We start from the raw sequence: 20,652 nt of genomic DNA, 5'->3' as shown, positions 1-20,652 counted from the left end.
AACAGCTGCAAATCTGATTCTTGGGCTCTCTTGGCATCTCTGTGCTATGCTGGCTACCTCTCCTGCCAGCCCTTTCTGCAGCAGTGCTTCTGTGGTACCTGGCTTGGCTGGAGCTGTGTTATCTAATGCTGCTTTGGTTCATGATTGGACTGAATTGTCTCTCAGATAAGATTCTTTTCTGTTTGACAACTGTGAAGCAGAATGAGTTTCTGGGCCAAAACTAGGTACCTATGTGCAATCTTGTTGTTTTCACTGAAGTGCTAAAAGAAGAATAAATCAGAATATTGGTAATTAAGAAACTCCTAGTTCTCCAGCAGGTAAAAGAAAACAGCATGCATGTGCATGCTTTCAGGCTCTTCCTTGCCTTTTCCTTCCAAAGATGTCTGATATGGGAGTGACAAGCCAGCCCAGAAGGAAAATTCAGCTGAAAGGACCACAAAATGCTGAGCTTGTCTTTGATTGTCAGTTCACCTCAGAATGCACTTTTGCTTTTAGTAGGTTTTCCATTTTCTCCCAGGCACAGAATAGTACTTATCTTGCTCAATAGTCAGACATTATGTCTGTTTTATCCATGTACAAAGCACAGGAGAAATAAAATGATAGGTGCCCTGATAAGGAGGATAAACTTTTGAAGTCTACAAAGAATGCAATTCCTTTTGGCTGATGGATTTCAGGCAGGTGCAAAGGACATAAACAACTTTTTCAACTTTTTTTTTTCTTTTAACCAGACTGAAAGGCATGAATTTCAATGGTGGACAACTGCAGTTTAAGCAGAAACACTTGAAGGAGTTACTTTATGGAGAATTGCCTCACTCTGAATCAGACACCTGCTTCTACTCAGTGCAACTTAGTGTTACTACCTCAGATGGAAAATAAATCTGTACAGAAGGAGAAAGCTCTCCTCCCTCTGCTTTCCAGGAATGAGTGTGTGTGAACCACTCAAAAAGCAGAGTTTTGTGCAAAGTTAGAGAGCTGCCTTGCTCTTTGGTAGCTTGGAGCAGTACCAGGGGTGCAGTAGGCCTGTCCTTGGAGTGCTCCTGGAAGCCACCCCAGCCAGCTGACAACAGTCATGCTCCCTCTCCTGCCTCCCCTTGATCTAGTCTTCATTTTTATTATTTTAATATTATTATTTCTTAGCCTAGATTTTAGAGAACAATATATTATTCCCAGATGTCAAAACTTGATTCAAAGAAACTTTTGCTGAAAGAATACAATCTTATTGAACCTGTTTGGCTCTGGATCAGGCTCCTGATGTTTCTTTCAGAATAAAAATAAAATGTGATTCCCAAACAGAATTGCAGGGATTTTTTGCATAGTTCTACCCTAGCATGGCGTGTTGCCATTGCCTAAGATCACTGAACTAATTGGAAACCATTCATAATGACAGCAAAGAACAGCACAACTTTTTGATTTCCTTAGTGATATTTCCTCCTTCTTGCTTTCCTCCTGTGAAGTAAATATATGTATAAGAGATGTCATTGCCAAAAGAGTGGGTAGATTTGTGTTAATGCCTAAGAGCAAATGTCAAACTATAGAAATGTCACAGTCTTGTATGCTTTCAAAGTATATGAAAAGATGTGTAAGTGCACAGTTTGTGGTGATTGGGGTGGGGCTGTGGGATCCTCATCCCCAGTGGGCACAGCTGTGACAGCAGGTGAGCAGCACTGACAGCAATGAGCCATGGAGTGCCCAGGGGCACTGACCAACCACCAAAGGGAGCAGAGGGCACACAGGGGCAGTGCAGCAACAGGAGGGGATAAAAGGCTGGGCTGAAGAACCAGAAGGGCAGATGCTTGCAGCCTGCTGAAGTGATGGGGTGTTGCTCTGTATGGGCTGATGCCTGAAGCCTTCTGATGAGGTGAGGTGTTACTGTGTATGGGAGAATGCTTAAAGCCTTCTGGAATTGTATGATAATTCTCTGTGAATTGTGGCTGTCTCAGCTGTGACACAGGTTATTAGTTTGCTGTATCTTTTCTTTGAAAACTTTATCATAATCCTCTCTTCAGTCTTGTACTGGGGACAAGTACTATGCTCCATGGCAATTTCTTCTAAATCTAGCAACATGGCTTTATAATATTAGGGAAAGGCAAAAGAAAGTTTCGGTGGATAATTTTTCTTTCCTTGAAAAGAATGTCTTTCAGAAATAGTCTTACCAAAGAAAAGCTTAGAGCTATGAGTCACAGCATTAGTGGGTTGAACTATCATTCCATGCAGGAATATGGGCATGCACTTTGAGGATTAGTGAAATGTAGATGTATTATTTGTAATAAATATATATTTTAGGGTAATGGCACAGCTATAATCTCTGAACATCTGAATTCTAAAGAAAGATTATGGCTAGACTGGTAGTGAGACACATGAATAAATGTGTTCTTTAAAAAATTCTATTTTTTAAAATCACTTAAAATATTTTCTTGAAATGCAAAGGACATAGAAACCAGAATTTATAGAATAAAGCATTAGGCACCCATATTCAAGACATCTACCATACAGATCATCTCTGAGAAGTGGTGCTTCTGGTGCTTTCTAAAGGCTTTTCATTTTGCATGCACTGCTGTCTGAATTTTTCACATTGATTTCTCTTTCCTTCTTCTGCCTCTGTCCCTTGTTTTCTATCTCTGCCCTTGTTCTCTTTCATGTCTTTAACTCATGCTTCTGTCCTGCTCCTGCCTTCCACATTTTTTGCTTGCTCTTTTTTTTTTTTAATCTTCAGAGGAAAAATTCCCCCTTCCCCTCACCCTGTTCATCTGTTCCTTCTGACTTAGTTTCTAGGATATACCACCACCACAGGCTATTTCTTCTGAAAAAGGGGTGGTTAAAGCCAGTTGTGTTGGTACTCAACATTAACATTTAAACATATTTTCTCACTTCATGTAACATTTACCTACTATTTCTGTGTATTCTTGAAGAATTATCCAATGGAAAAATTTTAATGCTAAATGCTTTTTGGCCTTTAAAACTGCTCAAGTAGATGAATTAGGGACAAACCATTCATTTCTAACCAAAAAATGTTTTTCCATCAAAAGTCTCTTTGAAGGATAACTTCAGTTGAACTCTCCAAGGAAGCTGTATTCCCAAAGAATTACATTTTATCAGCTGAAATATTTCATTCTAGTTTGCTGCAGCTGGTATCAGAAAAAACACATATGCAGCCTGAACATTAATTTCTGCTCAGTGGTGTAGGGTGACTGACCAATAGATGTGCTGCTGGATAATGGAGACAGCATTGGCAGGGCTTTGCCTGCTCAGCTCCTGAGCCAGGATGCAGAAATCACCAGGTGGGCTTCTCTTATATTGACTGTGTGTCTGCTAAAGGCTTAGGGAGGGAATTGCTACTGTGGCATCTCGCTGGCAGCTGTGCAAAGCCTGTGCAGGCTCAGTTTAAAATGACAATAAATCAGAATGGCAGTGTTTACAGGTTTTGCACAGGCATTATTGTCAGACTGTATGTTCTGCCTTGGCTTAGGGAGGATGTTCTTTTATCACTTAAAAATATTTTCTTGAAATGCAAAGGACATCAAACCAGACTTTGTGGAGTAAAGCATCAGGCACCCATATAGGTCTGTACTACACATGTCTCAGAAGGAATGTGAATAAAAGCACAAAGGCTCAGGAATCCAGAGATTAGGAAGCAGATTAAGCTTCAGGAAAGTCCTGGGAGCTTTTCACAATGGATGCCTCTTTCTCTGTTTTATTAGAGGTGTAGGTAAACCAGTGTTGTCTTTTTCCTTAGGTAGCTACTGCTTTCTGAGTATATGGTCAGGCAGGAGGCATTTGGCTGCTTCTGGCTCCAGCCTCCTGGTTCCCCAAACACAGGATCTACACCCTGTCTAAATAATGATAGGATTGGTTTTATCCAGGAATTGGAGAAGATTAATCAATTTAAATGTATTGTCCCTATGCTACTGTAGCTCAGTGCTCCATAACTTGTTTCCTCTTCCCATAGCCTCAGTCATGGCTGGACCTTCTGCCTTGGACTTGCAAGATTTCTTCTCCTTAGCAACACATTAAAGTAGATTACACTTCTGTTTTCGTTCATAAAAGTCTAATAATTTTTGTTTCTTAAACATTTTGAAGGTGAATTGTAGTGCAACTCTCATTCATGGTTTCTAACAGAAAAGGATACTTGTGGTCAAAGCCATACCATATTCTGAACAGCCATGCACTCTCAGCTTTGGTTGTACTTTTATCCAAGTTAGGTGCATTCTGCAAAGTAAACAAATGAAGTGAGAAGCGTTTTTATCAAATAAATAAAACACAGAGTACTCAATATTAAAGAATACATGTCAGACCAAATTACAGTTACATATACTTTTTTTATTTTAAAAAAGCTTTGTTGTTGCACAAATGTCATCCCTGCAAATCAGTTCAGGAGAAAATTGGCTCATACAGCACATTTCTCATTGCTGCACTCATTGCAAGAATGTAGCATTTATTCTTGTGAATGATTCCATTTTTTTAAGCAGCTGAGAAGTGCTATACTCTGAGATCAATAAAATGATATTTTGATTTAATTGCTGTTGTGGGATTACTTCAGTTTGCTCCTACAAGATCAGAGGCTGTTTGTGTATGTCTAACAAAATGTCTTTCCCAAAGGGACTGAGATGTTCTAATAACTAAGAAAGTCCTTTCTACTTCTTTCCAAGGGGAGGGGAACATGAGTTGTATTGAAAAGGCTCAAAATACCCTTTCCATTCTGCAAGCTAATTCTGTAACATGCTGCACAGGTACAGAGGTGGACTATCCTTTTCCTCAAGGTCCTAATTTGGAATAATAGATTAGGAACAGTTATCTGCTAGGTATCACATCAGTACTAGTGGAAGAATTACTCTAAGTATGAAATTAAGCATGGGATGGCCAGTTCTCTAAGGATACACAACTGTTGTCTTGGTTTTGTTTTGTGGCATGTTAGATTAGTTTAAATGAGAACATTTTTCTTTATGCAGTTTTAGACCAATGAATCTGTTAATTTTCATGTTTAAATCTAATATATTAGAATACCTTATAATAGACTAATATACATGTAAATTAGTGATGATAATGTCAGTGGTCTGACCCTCAAAAGTGAAAGGTGTAGTTCCCAGGCAACCTGTCCATGGGAATTTTGGAACAATGGGAACATTGATGTAATTGAGTTTTGACTAAGGTTAGACAGACTCCATGCTGTAGCTGTTATGATTTTGGTAATGTGGTCACACTGAACATACAAATGCACCAAATAGAGCAAATATTATTCTTGGGATCTGTGTCCTTGTTAACTGAATTGAGTATTTTAGCAACCCTTCCCAGTAACTGGGGAAGATGGAGGGGAGGGGGAAGAAGATGATACTAATCCCTAACCAAGCAGCAGAGCACTCTTTTAAGCTCTAATTATCTTAAAGTCCATTTTGGCAAGATAAAGATTGGGAAAAGGGTTGAAACATTTACCCAGTAATTGATTGTAAGTCATTGTAGGCAAAATCTGTCTTAGGCCAGAAAAACAAGAACACTGAATAAAGGAGAAGAACTTGAGCTCACAGGGGTAGAGATGAGGAGGAGAAGGACAGACCTGGAAATAAACATGTGGAGTGGCTACTCAGGTGTGGTGCAGAGGACAGCTCGTTAAAAGCACAGTGAGCTCTGTAAAAGGCCTGTGTCCTTTGTTTGAATTGTAATGTTGCTGTTGGGTAATTCCTCTTTCCAAACTCTTTGTACCTCTAGCTTCCTCTTAAGGAAGAAGGTTTCCTCATCCAGGAAAATGAATTGTTGAAAGCAGTGGACAAAGAAATCTACACAAGAGTATAACCCCCCAGGGGTTTTCTGGTCCTGACCTGGGCCTTCTTTTATTGCTAGTTTGACAATGTTGCACCTTCCTCCTTTTGTCTATGAAATGTGTTGTGTTATCAGCTCTTGCAGTAGTGGGGGCTCTGGGTGGTTATCTGGAGTGCAGCTCCTGCAGAAATAGGGATGACAGGAGAGGTTGGTGTGAATGTTTCAAGGCTCTTGCAGATCCTTGGATCCTATTTTGGATCCTACATTTTTAAAGAGTAACTTTTCACTTTCCCTACAGTTCAGAGAGGTAAAAGTAGTTATCTCTGGGAAGGAAAAATGCCAAAGTTTTTCACATCTCTTCTTCCATATGGGAATTGCCCATATGGAGATTATTCTCATTAGTCCTTGCAATAAATTCACCAACCAGCTGGCAGATGAAACTGATGAGAACAGTGCAACTAAATTCCTTATTATACTTACAAAGATGTAGGGACAGTTAAATAAACTATGCAGAGATGATATTGATAAGCATTTTGCACGGTATTTAGTTTTTTCCTGAGATAATAGCATATCCACAACATTTTTTCTCAGGTACTTGTAGAAAATACATTGTTACCCTCTCTCCACTGAAGTTAACATGGCAGAATTTGAGGTACATAAGCCATCTGAATGAAATATCCTGTCGTCTGTCTTTTTTAATGGGAATTTAGTTAAATAGCTTACTTCCACAAAGCTTTTGCCTTTTTTAAATAGACCAACTTTGTAACTATGCTTAGTGATTGTGTCCCTGCATTGTGCTTTTCAGAGTTAGCTTTTGGTATTTATACACTGAATGTACACGATATCCAGCAAAGTGGTTTGTTTTTGCATACTATTTTCTATACAATAATATATATTATTTTAGTATGTATTTTGTAACTTCTTTCAGAACTAAGTCATGACAGCCCATCAATAAGTAAATGGGTATGAATATGAGGCTACTTTCTTTTGTTTATGCTCATGTGATAAGGATTTAATGATAAATTTAAGGGTGGCAAGACAGAATTGAAATTGAGTTATGCTTCTGATGGATCATGACATGGTATAGTGCAGATGTTAATTATACATTAAGAGGCTCTACACCTTTCCTAGGGAAGGAGCTCTGGGTTCCAGGTCTTGCAATTTGAACTGGAATTTGCTGCCAGTTGACTGCCAAAATTATTGGTTCAGGTAACCCAAGATAGAAGATGATCAGAAGTTTAGAAATAACTCTGTACTTAGAATTATTGAAGAAATCAGATCTCTTCACAGAAAATTGAATTTTTGGGAGGCAAAGGAAGGAAAGAAGGGAGAAGAAGATGAGGAGGTAAAGAAGGAAAAGGGTTTTGCACTCATATAACTGGTATTGTGTCTGACATAGTATCCATGAGGTGAAAGGTCTTTAAGGCTTCTTCTGCCCCTAAAACATATCTCGGTATGGTCACATGGATTGAGAGGCTCCCCCAGCAAGGTACCCATGTCCTGGTAGTTAGACTGGTCACAGAGGAGCTCAGCTCACATCTCGGTAGCCACTTTGTGTCTTTCCCATTCTGCCCGAGTGCTCTGACTGAGCAGGGAGAGGCTGAGAGGTTTCTTTTCCATCAATTTTTGCTCTCTTTTAAATATCATCTTCTTGAAGATATTTTGTTCTTATTTCTGCTCCAATCTCCCCTGAAGCTTCAATTAACAGCACTGAGAGTGGGCACATGGTTTAAAGTTCATCTGGGCAAGAGCTTTAACTGGCAGTGGGAGGTGCTGGCACCTGACCCAGTATTTGTGCAGGGATGGATGTGTAGGAAAATCAACTGCTTCCACTGTGAAAACAGAGTAAGAAAGGAAGAAGTTATGAGAGATAAACTAAAGAAAAACATTGTTTTGGAAGTAAAGGGACAGAAAAGAGAAACACAGGGGAGGAAGAGGTATGAGAGAGAGATACAAGATGAAAGAGAAAATTAGAAGAAACAACTTGACTTGAATAACTATGATAGGTACAGAGTTAAAACAGTAAGTTCAACAAGAGAATGCAGCAAGATCTGTATTACGAAAACATTGAGAAATCAAATATATATATATAAAAAAAAAGTCAGACAAATGAAATTAAAATACCATGGGAGGAAGGAAGACTAATCAGAACAGCAAAACTGTTTTCCAAGGTATAATATACTACTATAAGGAATGCTGAACTGGACATGATAGGGCATGAAAAGTGTTATATTTATTTACACCTTCTGTGTTGTATTGCTCAGTTTTGTCAGAAGGGATAGGTGTTAATTCAGAGAGCACAGTTGGGACACTGGATGTGTTACTGTTGTAAATAAACATTATTATTTTCATTTTCAGTAAAAGAATGAGAAAATTAGATGCCTAGCAGCCTCTGAAGAAATCAGGATTTTGTAAAACATGCATTCAGTCAATTTTATGCTGCATTCTGCATTCCCTGATCTTTGATAATTCATGAGTGCTGAAAAACAGAAAATTTCTGCAATTCTGAATTTCTGTACTCCAAAAATGAATAGATGCTGGTTCTGTGTCCTGCTCTTGTTCAGAATTAGGGCAGAGGCATTGCAGGAATTCTTACCAAGATGCTTAGGAAAGTGAATTTAGCGTAGGCCCCTCAGACTCAGAATAAAGCAGTGCCTTGCTATGGTGCAGTGAAGGGTTATGCTAAACCTTGATGAATAGTGACTGGGCTGTAGAATGAAGGATGTGGTCAGTGTGAATAATACTGGTTTTCCTTCTTTAAAAGGAAACATTAGAATAGTTAGGCACCTGAATTCTACTTGTTACAATGAGAATTGAGATTTACTTAATGTGCCTTCAGAAACAGGCAGATGTGTAAATGTTAGGAGTACTCAGTATATAAGACAAATTAAAGTTTTGCCTAATGGAATCTCTAATGTATTTTGAAATGAATCAAGTATCCTGTATTTTCCTTAGCTTATTTTCTACATTTTCGTTATTGTTGGATGATTTAAATTTCAGTTCCAGTTGTGTTGTCTGAAAGGGTGCATGGGATGGTATCACCAGCATCAGGCACTTGTTGCCTTTTTGCTTTGGCACCTTGTCAGCTGTGCTGTGCCCCTGCTGTTCCACCCACTGTGCTGAGCCACAGGTCATGTCTCTGTGCCTTGACTCTACAGATTCCTCCTGCTGCTGCAGGCAGTGCTGCTCTTGAAACTCCACCATATATATATATATATATATATATATATATATATATATATATATATATATATATATGGTGGAGTTCCATGTGAAAAATAACTGAAAAATATTTTCATACACCTGACCTACTGGAGTTGAGCATTACATATTCTTCTTTTTAATTCTGAGGGATTAAAGGTTGTTCTAGGATGTCTCCTTTCCACAGGTGCAGCTGTGATCTGCCAAACATGGAACACTTTTAAATTCAGCATGTATGTTCAAAAGCCTGACATACCTGGCTCGCAGCTCTAGCTTGCAGATCTTCATCTGGATCTACGCCAACTCTGTAAAAAAAAACCCAAAAAACCAAACCTGAGGACATATGGTAATGATCTGGTGTATATTAGACAGCTTTGAGTGTAAAAATGCTTCTTGTGTCACTCATTTCCTACTAAGTGAGAAATGAGAAGAGCTGGGAAAGCATTAGGATCACTTTTTAAATTGAAGGAGTTCTGAAGTTTTTAGAAAATTTAAGTTTCCATGTAACTGCCACTCCTAACACCTGAGACTAGATCTTTATCCTGGCTCTGATGCATCTCTGGGGAGAGACAATCAAGCTGTTACTCTGTGCTAGGAAATGCTTAATTGCTGTCAGAAGAGCAGGGCTGAGATCCTGCAGTTGGAAGTGGAGGATGGGATTGCAGAACTCCAGTGTGTCTTGGCTGCGCTGCATTATGGATCACTTGAGGCACTTGGAGAAGGCTTTCCTTGGCACACCAGGTGCAGGGAAGCAACCCAGAAGGGAGAGGAGACAGCAGAGAGTGATGTACAAGATGGTGATAACCTGGGTGGCACGTTCCCATCCCATATGGATGGGAAAAAATAGAATTGGCCCTTTAAAGGGGTGTGGTTTAAAGGAAGAATTGCGTATTTTGATTATGGCTGATACTCAGAGCTGAGGAGAAATGGAATTGAAAAGTGTTTTAAGTTGAACAACAGAGGCTTGTGCTGATGAAAGACAAAAGAAAGTATGGGAAGCAGTGAGGGATGATAAATAATACACCCTATTATCACCCAAATCTGAACTCTACAGCTAAGGTGACCAACATCCCCCATACACCTTGCAAGCTCCCACATAAGTAGCAGGTCCACCAAGATAAACCAGAATTTACTGATGCAAAGAAAATGTGGTCTTTCACTAGATATTAATTTAAGGCCACAATACTGGTTTTCTGATAGTCCTAATTTTTGAGTATAGTTTTGCTTTTGGTAATAACACATCACATTATATTTTAAAATAATATGTAATATTAATAATTGCATACCTCGACATTCTTTCCTGTGAATGTTATGCATGCACTCTTATTGAACTGGAGACAATGGCAGGAACTATATGCAAAGTAGATGCTTTTCATGTGTAAATACTGAATGGATGAAAAAATAAAGACATTTCTTTCTGTCATAGCTCTAGAGCTCCAACAAATCTGAGTCCTTCAGGCATAAATATTTCTGTCTTTTTATTAAAAATAACCATCCTGGTGGTGACTCAACAAAGAGACAGAATGAATAGCAGATTCTCATTCTTTTATTTTCTTTTTTTTTTTTTTTGTCCTCTTGGCCCTTAAATTGCAAGGAAAAGCTTCTGATGACACTAACCCTATTCATTAGTTTGGAATAGAGCAAGGAAGGTATTTCCATTTCATTAAAATGGAAACATTTACATATGAAAAGGAAAAGAATCATTACCCAGAGGTTTAACCATCTATCTGACAGTGGGTTTGTCATTGCCATGTGCAGAACAGAAGTGTCCAGGGCCTTACCTGTGCTCAGCCCTGTAAAACAGAGCAGTGTGAGACAGCCCAGCCCTGCAGAGGCTGCAGGGTAAGGACAGTGCCTGCAGTGAAAGCTGCAGGAGTGGCACAAATGTGGGGGCTGTGGTCCCAAACTCATAACCCAGGTCAGAATCAGAAAGCCAGTCTGTTTCCAGAGCACAGGCACTGTTTATTAGACTGTGCTGATCCTTTGGATGTGTGCACCAGCACCTGGCCAAGATGAACTCACCAGCAGCACATCTGCTGGAGACTGCAGAGCTCTGGAAGTAAAAAAATCCAACATATTTACATTTGATTGTGCTGCAGCCCTGCCTTTCAGCTGCACCTGACTCCCCAGCACTCTTCTTAATGAGCTTGACTTGATCTCAGAAAAGGTCACTTCTGGGACAGAAGTAATTTAGCCTTCATGCAGTTCTCACCTCACTGGAGCTGAGAAACCAGCACTCCTGGCTGACTCTGGGTGTTGGAATTGTGATGTGTTATTAGAGACTGAGCTTAGACAACAGAAAACATTTCACCCAGGACTCAAACGACTCTAATAGCAAATGGAAAAAGAGGGAGGCCGTGGGGATGGTAGCACCAGAGTTTCTGGCTGTGATATTGATTCAGTAGCAGGGGTATAACTAATAGCTAATTCCACTGACAGCAGGAATTAACTGGTATTTTAAATCAAATTTTTTCCCTGAGTTCTGCAGAATTTGTGGTGTGCTGAAGCTCCTCTGCATCTATAATTTCTCATTCTTATAGCTACAGAGACAGCTGGACATTTTGCCTTGTTTATCTTGCAGACAACAGATTATTATAATACAGCACAAATGAAGATTTTCACGTGACATCCTAACAGGAGTATTACATTTAAAACTAGAAAAATGCAACAATAAATAAGGAATTCAACCTTAGGTTTTTCACATATGAAAATGAAAAGAAGGCTTCTATGCCACATGAAATCACAGAGCCTAAGCTGACAACTTTTTTTGGTCTGCTCTTTGCCCTCATTTAAAATGCATGGTCAGATGTAATTGCTGTTTTTCTCATGGAATAGTATCTCACTGCTGGGAGTTATTCTGGATACCACAACATTGCTAGGTGATTTAAAGTCCTGTGGGAAAAGAACCAAGTTATTCTTTGCATTATATGGGAGATTTCTTTAATGCATTAAAATAGCAATATGTTTCTGTAATTTAATGAAGTATGAACTAAGTAAACTCAGTCTAATCAGTTCTGAAATTGTGGCTAATTATTTCATATCCATCCATAGGCTTGGGAGCTTAATATCATGCCCCGAGGATTTAAAGTCATGGTCTTCTAGAATTAGCTCTGATACACTTGACATGAAGTAGAATTTAATATTTCTAAATATTAAATATTGAAAAAACAAATTATACCAAATTATATGAGACAGCCAAGATGACTGAAATTAATCATAGATATGCACTTCGAGTTTGCATCCTTGAATTCTTCAAAAGGTCTGCTAGATCCAATGTTATTGCCAGTAGAATTTACAAGCTTAAAATATGTATGAACTACTGTAACTGTCTCTAAGAAATATCCTGATAATATTTGTACAAACATCTTTCCCCTTTTAACAGTCTCAGGTTTCCATTCCTGTGAGAAAATCTAATGGATGCTCAGAAAAATATTTTATTAGTATTTTTTTCTCTTTTCTTGGTATCAACTTTTGTTGCTATTTTCTTGTTGTCTTTTACTTCCTGCTGCCTCTCCTGCCTTTCTGTCCCACTTTCCCTGGTTGCTCTCTGTTCCTTGTTTGTCTTCTAAATATTGTATGTTTTTTTTTCTGCCTACTTCTGGATCTTGTTCTATACATTAAACATTAGAATGATTTCTCTTCCATGAAGACATATTCAAAGACTTCTTAATCAGTTCTACACTGCAGTGAAGTTTACTTAATGCATTTAGATAGGCTTTAGTAATACCTCAGGTCCAAATGCCCTAGATAGGGAGGAAATCAAACCCCTGACAGCTTCTCTGTATTGTCCTTTTCAGGATTTTTGGGTGGGGGATTGGGGTGCGGTCTGGCATGTGGCAAGGTAGTTTTTTATTTTTAAATAAGGACTGGATCAAAACCTGGGTTCAGAGAATGCTTCCTGGTGCTCTGCTCAAAATGTGGAAGGGAAGCTTTTGACTTCAGCCAGCCTCTAGAAATTAGGCCTAAGGATTGTTGGGAACTGCATTAATCTGCACAAGCACCCCTTGCAGTGGATGGGATTTAAATCCCTGTGTGCTATCAAGTGCATCATCTTTTTTAGCAAGAGTCAGAATGTGCTTGGTAATAAGAGAAGGAATTTGTCACTGAATACAAAGCAGTTGATAACATCTTTCCTTATGTGGTTTGAAAAGAAAATGGATCAAAAGATAAATCCCAAATTGCCAGGGGAATCAGTAGTGAGAAATACACACCCAATCCCTAGGAATACTGAGTAGTAAAGCACTATTCAGGCGTTGTAAACTTTTAATTCCCTCACATCACCACAAAAACAACAGTGTAGGATAAAATCTCTGCTTTCTGCAGTGGAGTCACATAAAACCCTCTATAGACTCACATGTTCATGAGGATCTAAGCACTCAGAGCAGAACTGTTGGGATCTACACTCACGAGTGTAATTCTCAGCCCTCCCTCACTTTAAGTGCTGGGAAACCTGCAAATAGAGACATTTCTCTGAAATCTGAATTTTAATTACTGAAATTGTCCTTCTGGACCTGCCATGGGCTTTCTGTACTGGCACAGCAGGGCCTGGCTCATGCAAGTTAAGTCTTGCTTGCAGTGCTACCCAGTCTGGTTTGCAGCTGCCATGGACTCACATGGGTTAGGTGTGCCCCAGCTGAGGCAGCCAGGACTGCTTTCATTCAAAACCTTGTTCTGAGAGCATGTAATTAATTCTGTCTAGTTGAAGGCCCTAGAAAAATTGTTTCTATCTGTATTATTTAATGAACAAAAGATCGAGCCTGGGAAAGAGAAATGTCTCCTAATGCAAGTAGCAATCTTCCCCTGCTCAAAGTGTATGATGGTAAATGTGTACCTGGAACAGGACATCACTGAGCTGTCACATGAGGCTCAGGGTCAGCCAGGTGTCCTCTGTATCCTTTATTACATCAGTGGGGAAACAAAGGCACTGCAAGAGGTGTGAAAAGTCTGGCATCTCTATCCATTTCTGGCCTCATACTATGAAATGGGGATAACAACTCTTCCTTCACCCTATTCTAGCTTGTCTGTTTTGTTTATTTAGCTTGTAAGTGCACACCCTTTACTATGATTGTACAAAATCTAGTACAGCTGTGTTTTTGTTTAGAGCTCCAAGAGTGCTGCTGTAAATTAATAACAATATTGGCTTCTTTGCTTGTCAAAGGTTTCACTGGAAGAAATCCCTTTGTCAGTGCAATGGCCTCAGCCTCCCACTGGCTGTCTCACTGTAACTAAACCAGTCCTTAAGCCTCAGCTTACATCTCAAAAGCTACACATCCCAGAAAGGGTTTTTGAGTAAGTGATTTAGAACCCAATTTTTTAAGATGGCCATTAAACAGCATTTGCAACAGGAGTCTTGAATATTTTTGCATGAATAAATCTCAAGCTTGTAGTTATCCATCATCAGCAGTTTGCATTCAGTACAGAATTATTAACTGTAAAGAATAGAAACATGAGCAAAATCCAAAGAAAGGTGGTTTCATGATCTCTAATAAATCATTGTAATTGAAATTAAAAAACCTTCAGGATAAATAATGATTTCTCAGGACATTATTCTTGTCCATGTGGCAGTAAGTGTGATGTGTATCCTGACAAACAGATACCTAAAATCTGCTTTTGCTTCTAGATTGCTCTATTGCTGCTGCATGCTGCTTTTTCTGGACTGATGCTGTCAAAAACATCTGCTTTTTATATAGCACAGTATTTCATAGACTAACCCATGAGGAATTATGGCATGAGTATAGATCTTAAAGTTAGCTGATTTTCTTAATAAATGAAACCACTTCAGCATAAGTTTAAGGCAAGAGTAATCACTTGTATCTCACAGCAGAAAGAACAAATCAGTTTAATTCCATGCTGAGGAGGGTTAAAAGAAATTAGCAGGTAAATGATACTTCCTAAGTGGTTATGACAGCTGTTTGTCATGCAGCTAATGCTTTCTGTATGCAACATGTTGAAATGGAATGAAAAGTTTAATTTTAAACTTGTTGAATCATGTAAGAGGTAAAAGTGATATAATTTGGCTTTTGAACTTGGAATTTCATAAAACTGGTAAGGTAATTTTTTAAAAATGCTAAACATTTGTTCTGTGGTCAAAGCCTATGCACCATTTTTGGTGGACATATGGAGAGCTAATTGGTTGCAGAACTGACAGTTAAATTAATACACCTGTATAAATGGTGCCCAAATAAAAGTGGGGTGAAATGCATGAAGATGATGGATAAATGCAAATAGAGGAAAAGGCTGAAGAAAGAATTGTAGTGCTCTACAAGAGATCCACAAGTTATAGTTTCTAGATGGGACTTTAATCAAAAAGATTGTGAAATTGAGAGCAATGTCACTGCATAAAATTTTACCACTTTCTTATAGCTGTGCAGCTGTGTGAAGAAAATGCTGAAGTTTAAAAACAGATGATGGCTTGCATTTACATTATGAGTTTACTTGCAGAGCAGCCAGAATGATGAACTGCATCTTTAGATATCTGGTACCTGATTCTCCCCTCTATAATCCTATTTTATTCTAATATTGGGGCAGGGGCACTAAAAGGGTATGGGCACTCTGGAGTCACAGGGTACATCTGCATGGCAGAATGCAAGGTCAGATGTCTGGCAGTCATGGGAGCAGGGCACTGCAGTGCAGCATCCTGAGCAGCAGTGATTGACATCCCTGCAGTGCTTCTGGCACACACAGTAAGTTATCAATGTTACTGTGCTGTGTCAACATCCCTGTAGAGGAATCAGGCCTCTTGCTTAAAAATATGAAACTAAGTTGAGTCAAATCAACATAATTTAAGTTCTGTAGAGTTTTTAGAAATCATCATTTGTAGTAGTATCAATGCACTGAAAAGAATTGGAAAAAAATCAGCATGAAAGTTGGCAGCAACCAAAATTACATAAACTTCTAGTGACAATGTCAGAACTAAGGATGAGTTTTCAGATTTAAGGAAAAATTATTGTAATAGGTTCTATGATAGAATAAAAGGTTTTATTGTTTATTATGACACTCAGGCTTGTTACATCAAAGATCATCAAATCTAGGTGGATGGGAAGTGCAAGTTGTACATTTATGTCCACAGACACAATAATTATAGAGATTGCACCATATTCCATGTGAAATTGGAAAAATAGCAGCTACTGACTGTAGCAAACCACTGTGCTCCAGCACCATGCTACTCACAGTGAGCTGAGGAGGTTTAACTCCCAGCACAAGGCTGCAGGTCAGCTCAGCACTTCTTCATCTTCAGGCAGTGGCTGCAGGGGGTTCCTGTTTTCAAGTGTGATGCTGAAAAAGGCAGGGCTTTACAAGTTTTACACCCCTGTGTCCATATGTACATGTGTCTTTAGGGACCCAAACTCACAGTTGTTTCCTGCCTCTGATACAAAGTGATTGCGTGGGAAATTTGATTTCTGTGCTTTCTCTAGAACTGCTGGATTTCACAAGAATTGTACAATTAAATATATTCAGTGTGTGGTTCACAGACAACAAGTGAAACCCATAGGCCCTTGGCAGCAATGTTAAATATCCCACTGGGACATCAACTGATCAGAACTATTTTTTTTGTTTTACTTCCCCCTGTCCTCCTCCTGCCCCCCTTTTGATTTTGGTTTTCCTGTTTATATATACTTATATGCTCTTCCTGAACATTTCATTGCACTGTGGTAGGTGATCCTTCTACTTTGGTGTGTGTAGCTTGCTTTGCTGAGTAACAACTTGCATTTTTTTTTTTTAATTCAGCCTTAGGGAGAAGAAAAATCTGTCATAAAATGACATTTTTAGTAATTCACATTAAGATTAATAAACCTTCTGTTCTAAAGTATGTGGAAAACACCACCATTTCCCCCTCTTTTTTTAATATCCTTATTTGGAAAATGTTTCTCAGATGCAATTGTTTTTCTAGGAACCTGGCAATGTCCAGATCCCTCTGCCAGTTTGGCAAATCCTTGCTCTGTTCCCCCCTCCTCAGTAAGGACTGGCATGTGTGCCATGTGCTTGGATGTGAGCCATTCCACTCTCCCTGCACCAAAAGAGCAGGTTTTTTATAAAATCTGTTCTCATCCTAAAATGCCCCCACTGGTTTTTGAGCAGGCTCTGGGTTGCAGTGTGTGAGAGGAGGTTTCCCCAGGGCTGGGCACAGCTCTCACAGCTCCCAGACAAGCAGTGTCCCTGTGTCATTGACTCCACAGGGAGCACAGTTACACCAGGGCTGTGTCTTTCCTAAGACAGCTCCCCTGATACTTTTGCCAGCTCCTCAGCATTTCTGAGTTAGCCTGGGGTGTGGTGGCCCTTTTAACTTGGCACTTATGGTTGTACTGGCATCACTCATCAGCCTGGGTTTCATTAACATCACCTGGAGGCTGGCACTCACTGCCATTGCTGTCATTTGCTCACTGACAGAGAGATTGTTTTGAGCAGCTCATTTGTGTAAAACCTGAGATCTGTAGAACGAGGTAAGCACTTTGCTGCCTGCTTTTCAAGCATTTAGATTCTGTCTATAATCTCCCTCTTGTTTTGAAGTGCAGGAAGGGCAGGAATTGCAGAACAGGGTTCTGAGGAGGCTCAGCTCAGTGCAGTTAATGGGCACTGCCCCTCACAGCAGCACTGCACTTAGTGAGCAGGGAGGTGATTGCCTGTAGGCAATCAGACACAGATTTATGGGCAAAGCATGGGAAAGCTTGAAAGGACTGTGATCCTCCTGAATTTTTATTTTTAATCATAGCCACAGAAAGAAGCCAGACCCCAAACCCTCAGTAAATCTAAAATTCAGGATAACTGCTACCAGAAGTCTTCTAAAATGAAACTCTCATGCTAACAGTAGATTATTTGATATCAAAATGTTATAAAATTATTAAAAATATTCTTTGTTTAGATTGGAAAAAATCTGTTCGGACAGTTGAGATGGAGACACCTCTGGAGAAAAATGTGGTTACAAGGGTCACATCACTCAGGAATACTGTGTTCCAATCAATGAAACTGAAAAATAATAACACATGAGAAATAATGTGACTTGAATAATTTTATAAAACTGCAGGAGAAGTTCAGATAGGAGGAGTGTGCATGGTAGCAGCTGAGGTATACAGGGCAATTATCCCTTTCTCAACAAGGTGTCATTTTGCAATTCAGTTTTCACCTGACTGTTATATCTCAGATGAGAACTGGGACTCAGAGAATAAGAGAATCCTTAGATATCATATTATAGTGTTGATGCAGTATTGACTTTTAGGGAAGGATGGGATCGAGTTCCTCTTTTGGCAGTAATGATGTTACTTCTTTTGAGTGCCAACCCAGTTAATCCTGACAAAGGTGAGCCTTTGAGTTACTGAATCACAGCACAGTGTGGGAAGGTTGTCACGAGGTGACTGTGATGCCTCCCATCCAAAATCTTTATTGTTTAGAGGGAATTAAAAAAAAAGGGGGGCAGATACATTTTTATTTCCATTATTTAAGTCAAAGATGTATTTTCAGTAACACCAAAGTACATGTCTTAAGGAGCTGCTGATGATGGCAGGTGTTTTTTTGCTTTAAGATGTTGCAAATGGAGAGACTTAGACACACACATCTGTGTATCATCTTTTCAATAAGAGGCAGTAAAGAATACGCAATATTGATCAGCCTCCATGTGCTTTAAGAATTTCATTATTATTACCATGCCTCTCCCCCTGCTGTGAGGAAGTCTACAGATGAAATGCTCTGTACACAATATAGGAGATGCATTAATAAAAAAAATCCCTGGCATATTATTAAAAATAAATTTTCAGTTAATGCAGAAAGACAGAAACGTCACTGCATTACAAAAAGTATCATTTTTGCACATAGTGAAGATCTTAACTGCTACTTTTATGAACTCCATGGAGATGATTAGAGCTTTCAAAAAAAAAAAAAAAGGAATTAGGCTGTTATGTTGGTGTCTTAGGTTACTAATAAACTTTGTCAGCTAGGAAAAATGAGAACTGGTTTTACAGAAGATCTATATGAGGAAAAGAAACTGTGTGCAGATATATTTTGACAAAATCCTGTAGATGAGATTAGTCAATTTCTGGCTCAAAAATAACAGCTCCCTCCAGTGAATTATGTCAATGATTTTTAGAGCAGTAAAATATTTGTTCTCTGAATTACTTTAGGTGTCTGTTCCTTTATTTGCCTTGAACATAAACAGCACAGTGTTGGAAAGAAGCCCAGGCCATAGTAGATGCATTATATTATTGCTAATGTGATTAACCCAAAGTAAAACATTAAATCCTCCTGAGGCATTAGTCTGAATAATGAGACGGACAGCTTTAAGTTCCCTGGGCTCACAGCATGGGGAAAAATACATCATGCACTTCATCTCTTGCATAGACATTTGAAATTTATCATATGGAGCTGGTACTGGGAGCAATTGTGCACAGATCCATTGTGAGGGCAGAGTAACGCTGGTCAAGCTTGATGCGTGTTACGGCCAAAACGTGCTGAGTTATTGCCTCTGCTGCTGGGACCTGCTGCCATGAAAGCCATCACCCTTCTGCCCATTTAGGCTGCTCCTTCCACAAGAACCTTGTAAATCAGCTGCATTTTTTAGCATCATATTGAATTCCTGCTTTGAAATATGTTCACCTAAGATCTGTCTGAAATGCTCAGGACAGCAGGGAATCATAGTAAGGACTTGGATGGATCGATTGACCCAAGGCTGTACAAAGCAGGTTGAAGGTGTAGTCTCCTGTATACCATGTAAGTGATGCTGTATTATCTTTTTAAAATCAAAATGGCATTTCTGAGTTCTCAACACCATGCAGCACAAGGGTGTGTAGAGCTGAGGTCACTGCTCATAGGCAGAGATGCTGCAGAGCATAATCTGAGTAAGCACTGATAGGATCTTTCCATGTTTCCTTACGTAGGAAAAAGGGGTCAGACTCAGGAAAATGTTAGGTACTTACACAGAAAAGTTTTGCCTAAATTTTCATTGTCTGATGTACACAGTGCCAATAATTATTAATCTTTTGTTTAAAAGGCAGAATGACACCTGTGCCATTCTGTTTTGTGTCAAAACACACTTTAAAGCCACTTTAAATACAGCAGGATGAACAGTAGTGTCTTTTCTGAAGGCAATGTTCTAAGACACTGCTTAATGGAAAATTTAAATTTTCATTTCTTTTCTACCACTTTGCTTCTCAGCAACATGGAATAAAATAATGACTCAAAGACACCCATTTAATGTTTTACTATACTACTTAAAACCCCAAACCTACATAGATTATATCCTCCTGATATAGCAAATATCAATTAATGCATAATGGTCTTTTTGACAGAGTGACTATAGAATTGCTGGAAAAGTGTGCTTCCCTTTATCTAGTGTTTATGCTGTTCAATGTTGTTTTCATTTTATGAGTTGTTTGATAATTGCACTGTTTAGTTTAGACAGTGCAGATTTCTGTTGATTTAAATTTGCTTTTGCAATACAATATTTCCTTAAGAAACTTGGCCATATACCAGTTTCAAGCAATACATTTAGATCTTCTGTGACTGTTTAAAATAATATTTAGGGCATTCATCCAAAAACTTAGTGTATCTAAAATAGATAAGGATCTATCTATGATCAATGTGTTTGCAATGTGAGGCAATGCAAAGCTGTCACTGACAGAAATGTGTGTGTGTGTGCATGCTCACAGACACCCTCCAACCCTTTGAGCTGCAGAGGTTTCCCAGAGAAAAAGATATTTTCTGCTGAAGTTG

The 20,652-nt window shown here is 39.0% G+C and overlaps 1 protein-coding gene across 1 annotated transcript in view; it reads right to left on the bottom strand.

Annotated features, from left to right (window-relative positions):
• Positions 1-20,652, bottom strand: part of SLC9A9 (solute carrier family 9 member A9) — a 172,667-nt gene that overhangs the window by 34,111 nt on the left and 117,904 nt on the right. The window contains exons 13-14 of the mRNA XM_009089176.4: positions 9,209-9,257; positions 4,127-4,206 (exon numbers count right to left, since the gene is read on the bottom strand). Of these exons, the coding sequence (XP_009087424.2) occupies positions 4,127-4,206; positions 9,209-9,257 (129 nt within the window). The remainder of the gene's footprint in view (positions 1-4,126; positions 4,207-9,208; positions 9,258-20,652) is intronic.

This window comes from Serinus canaria, chromosome 9, assembly GCF_022539315.1.
Source record: "Serinus canaria isolate serCan28SL12 chromosome 9, serCan2020, whole genome shotgun sequence".
NCBI classification, from domain to species: domain Eukaryota; kingdom Metazoa; phylum Chordata; class Aves; order Passeriformes; family Fringillidae; genus Serinus; species Serinus canaria.
The sequence above is the reverse complement of the archived record's forward strand: the minus strand, read 5'-3'. Positions and strand labels throughout refer to the sequence as shown.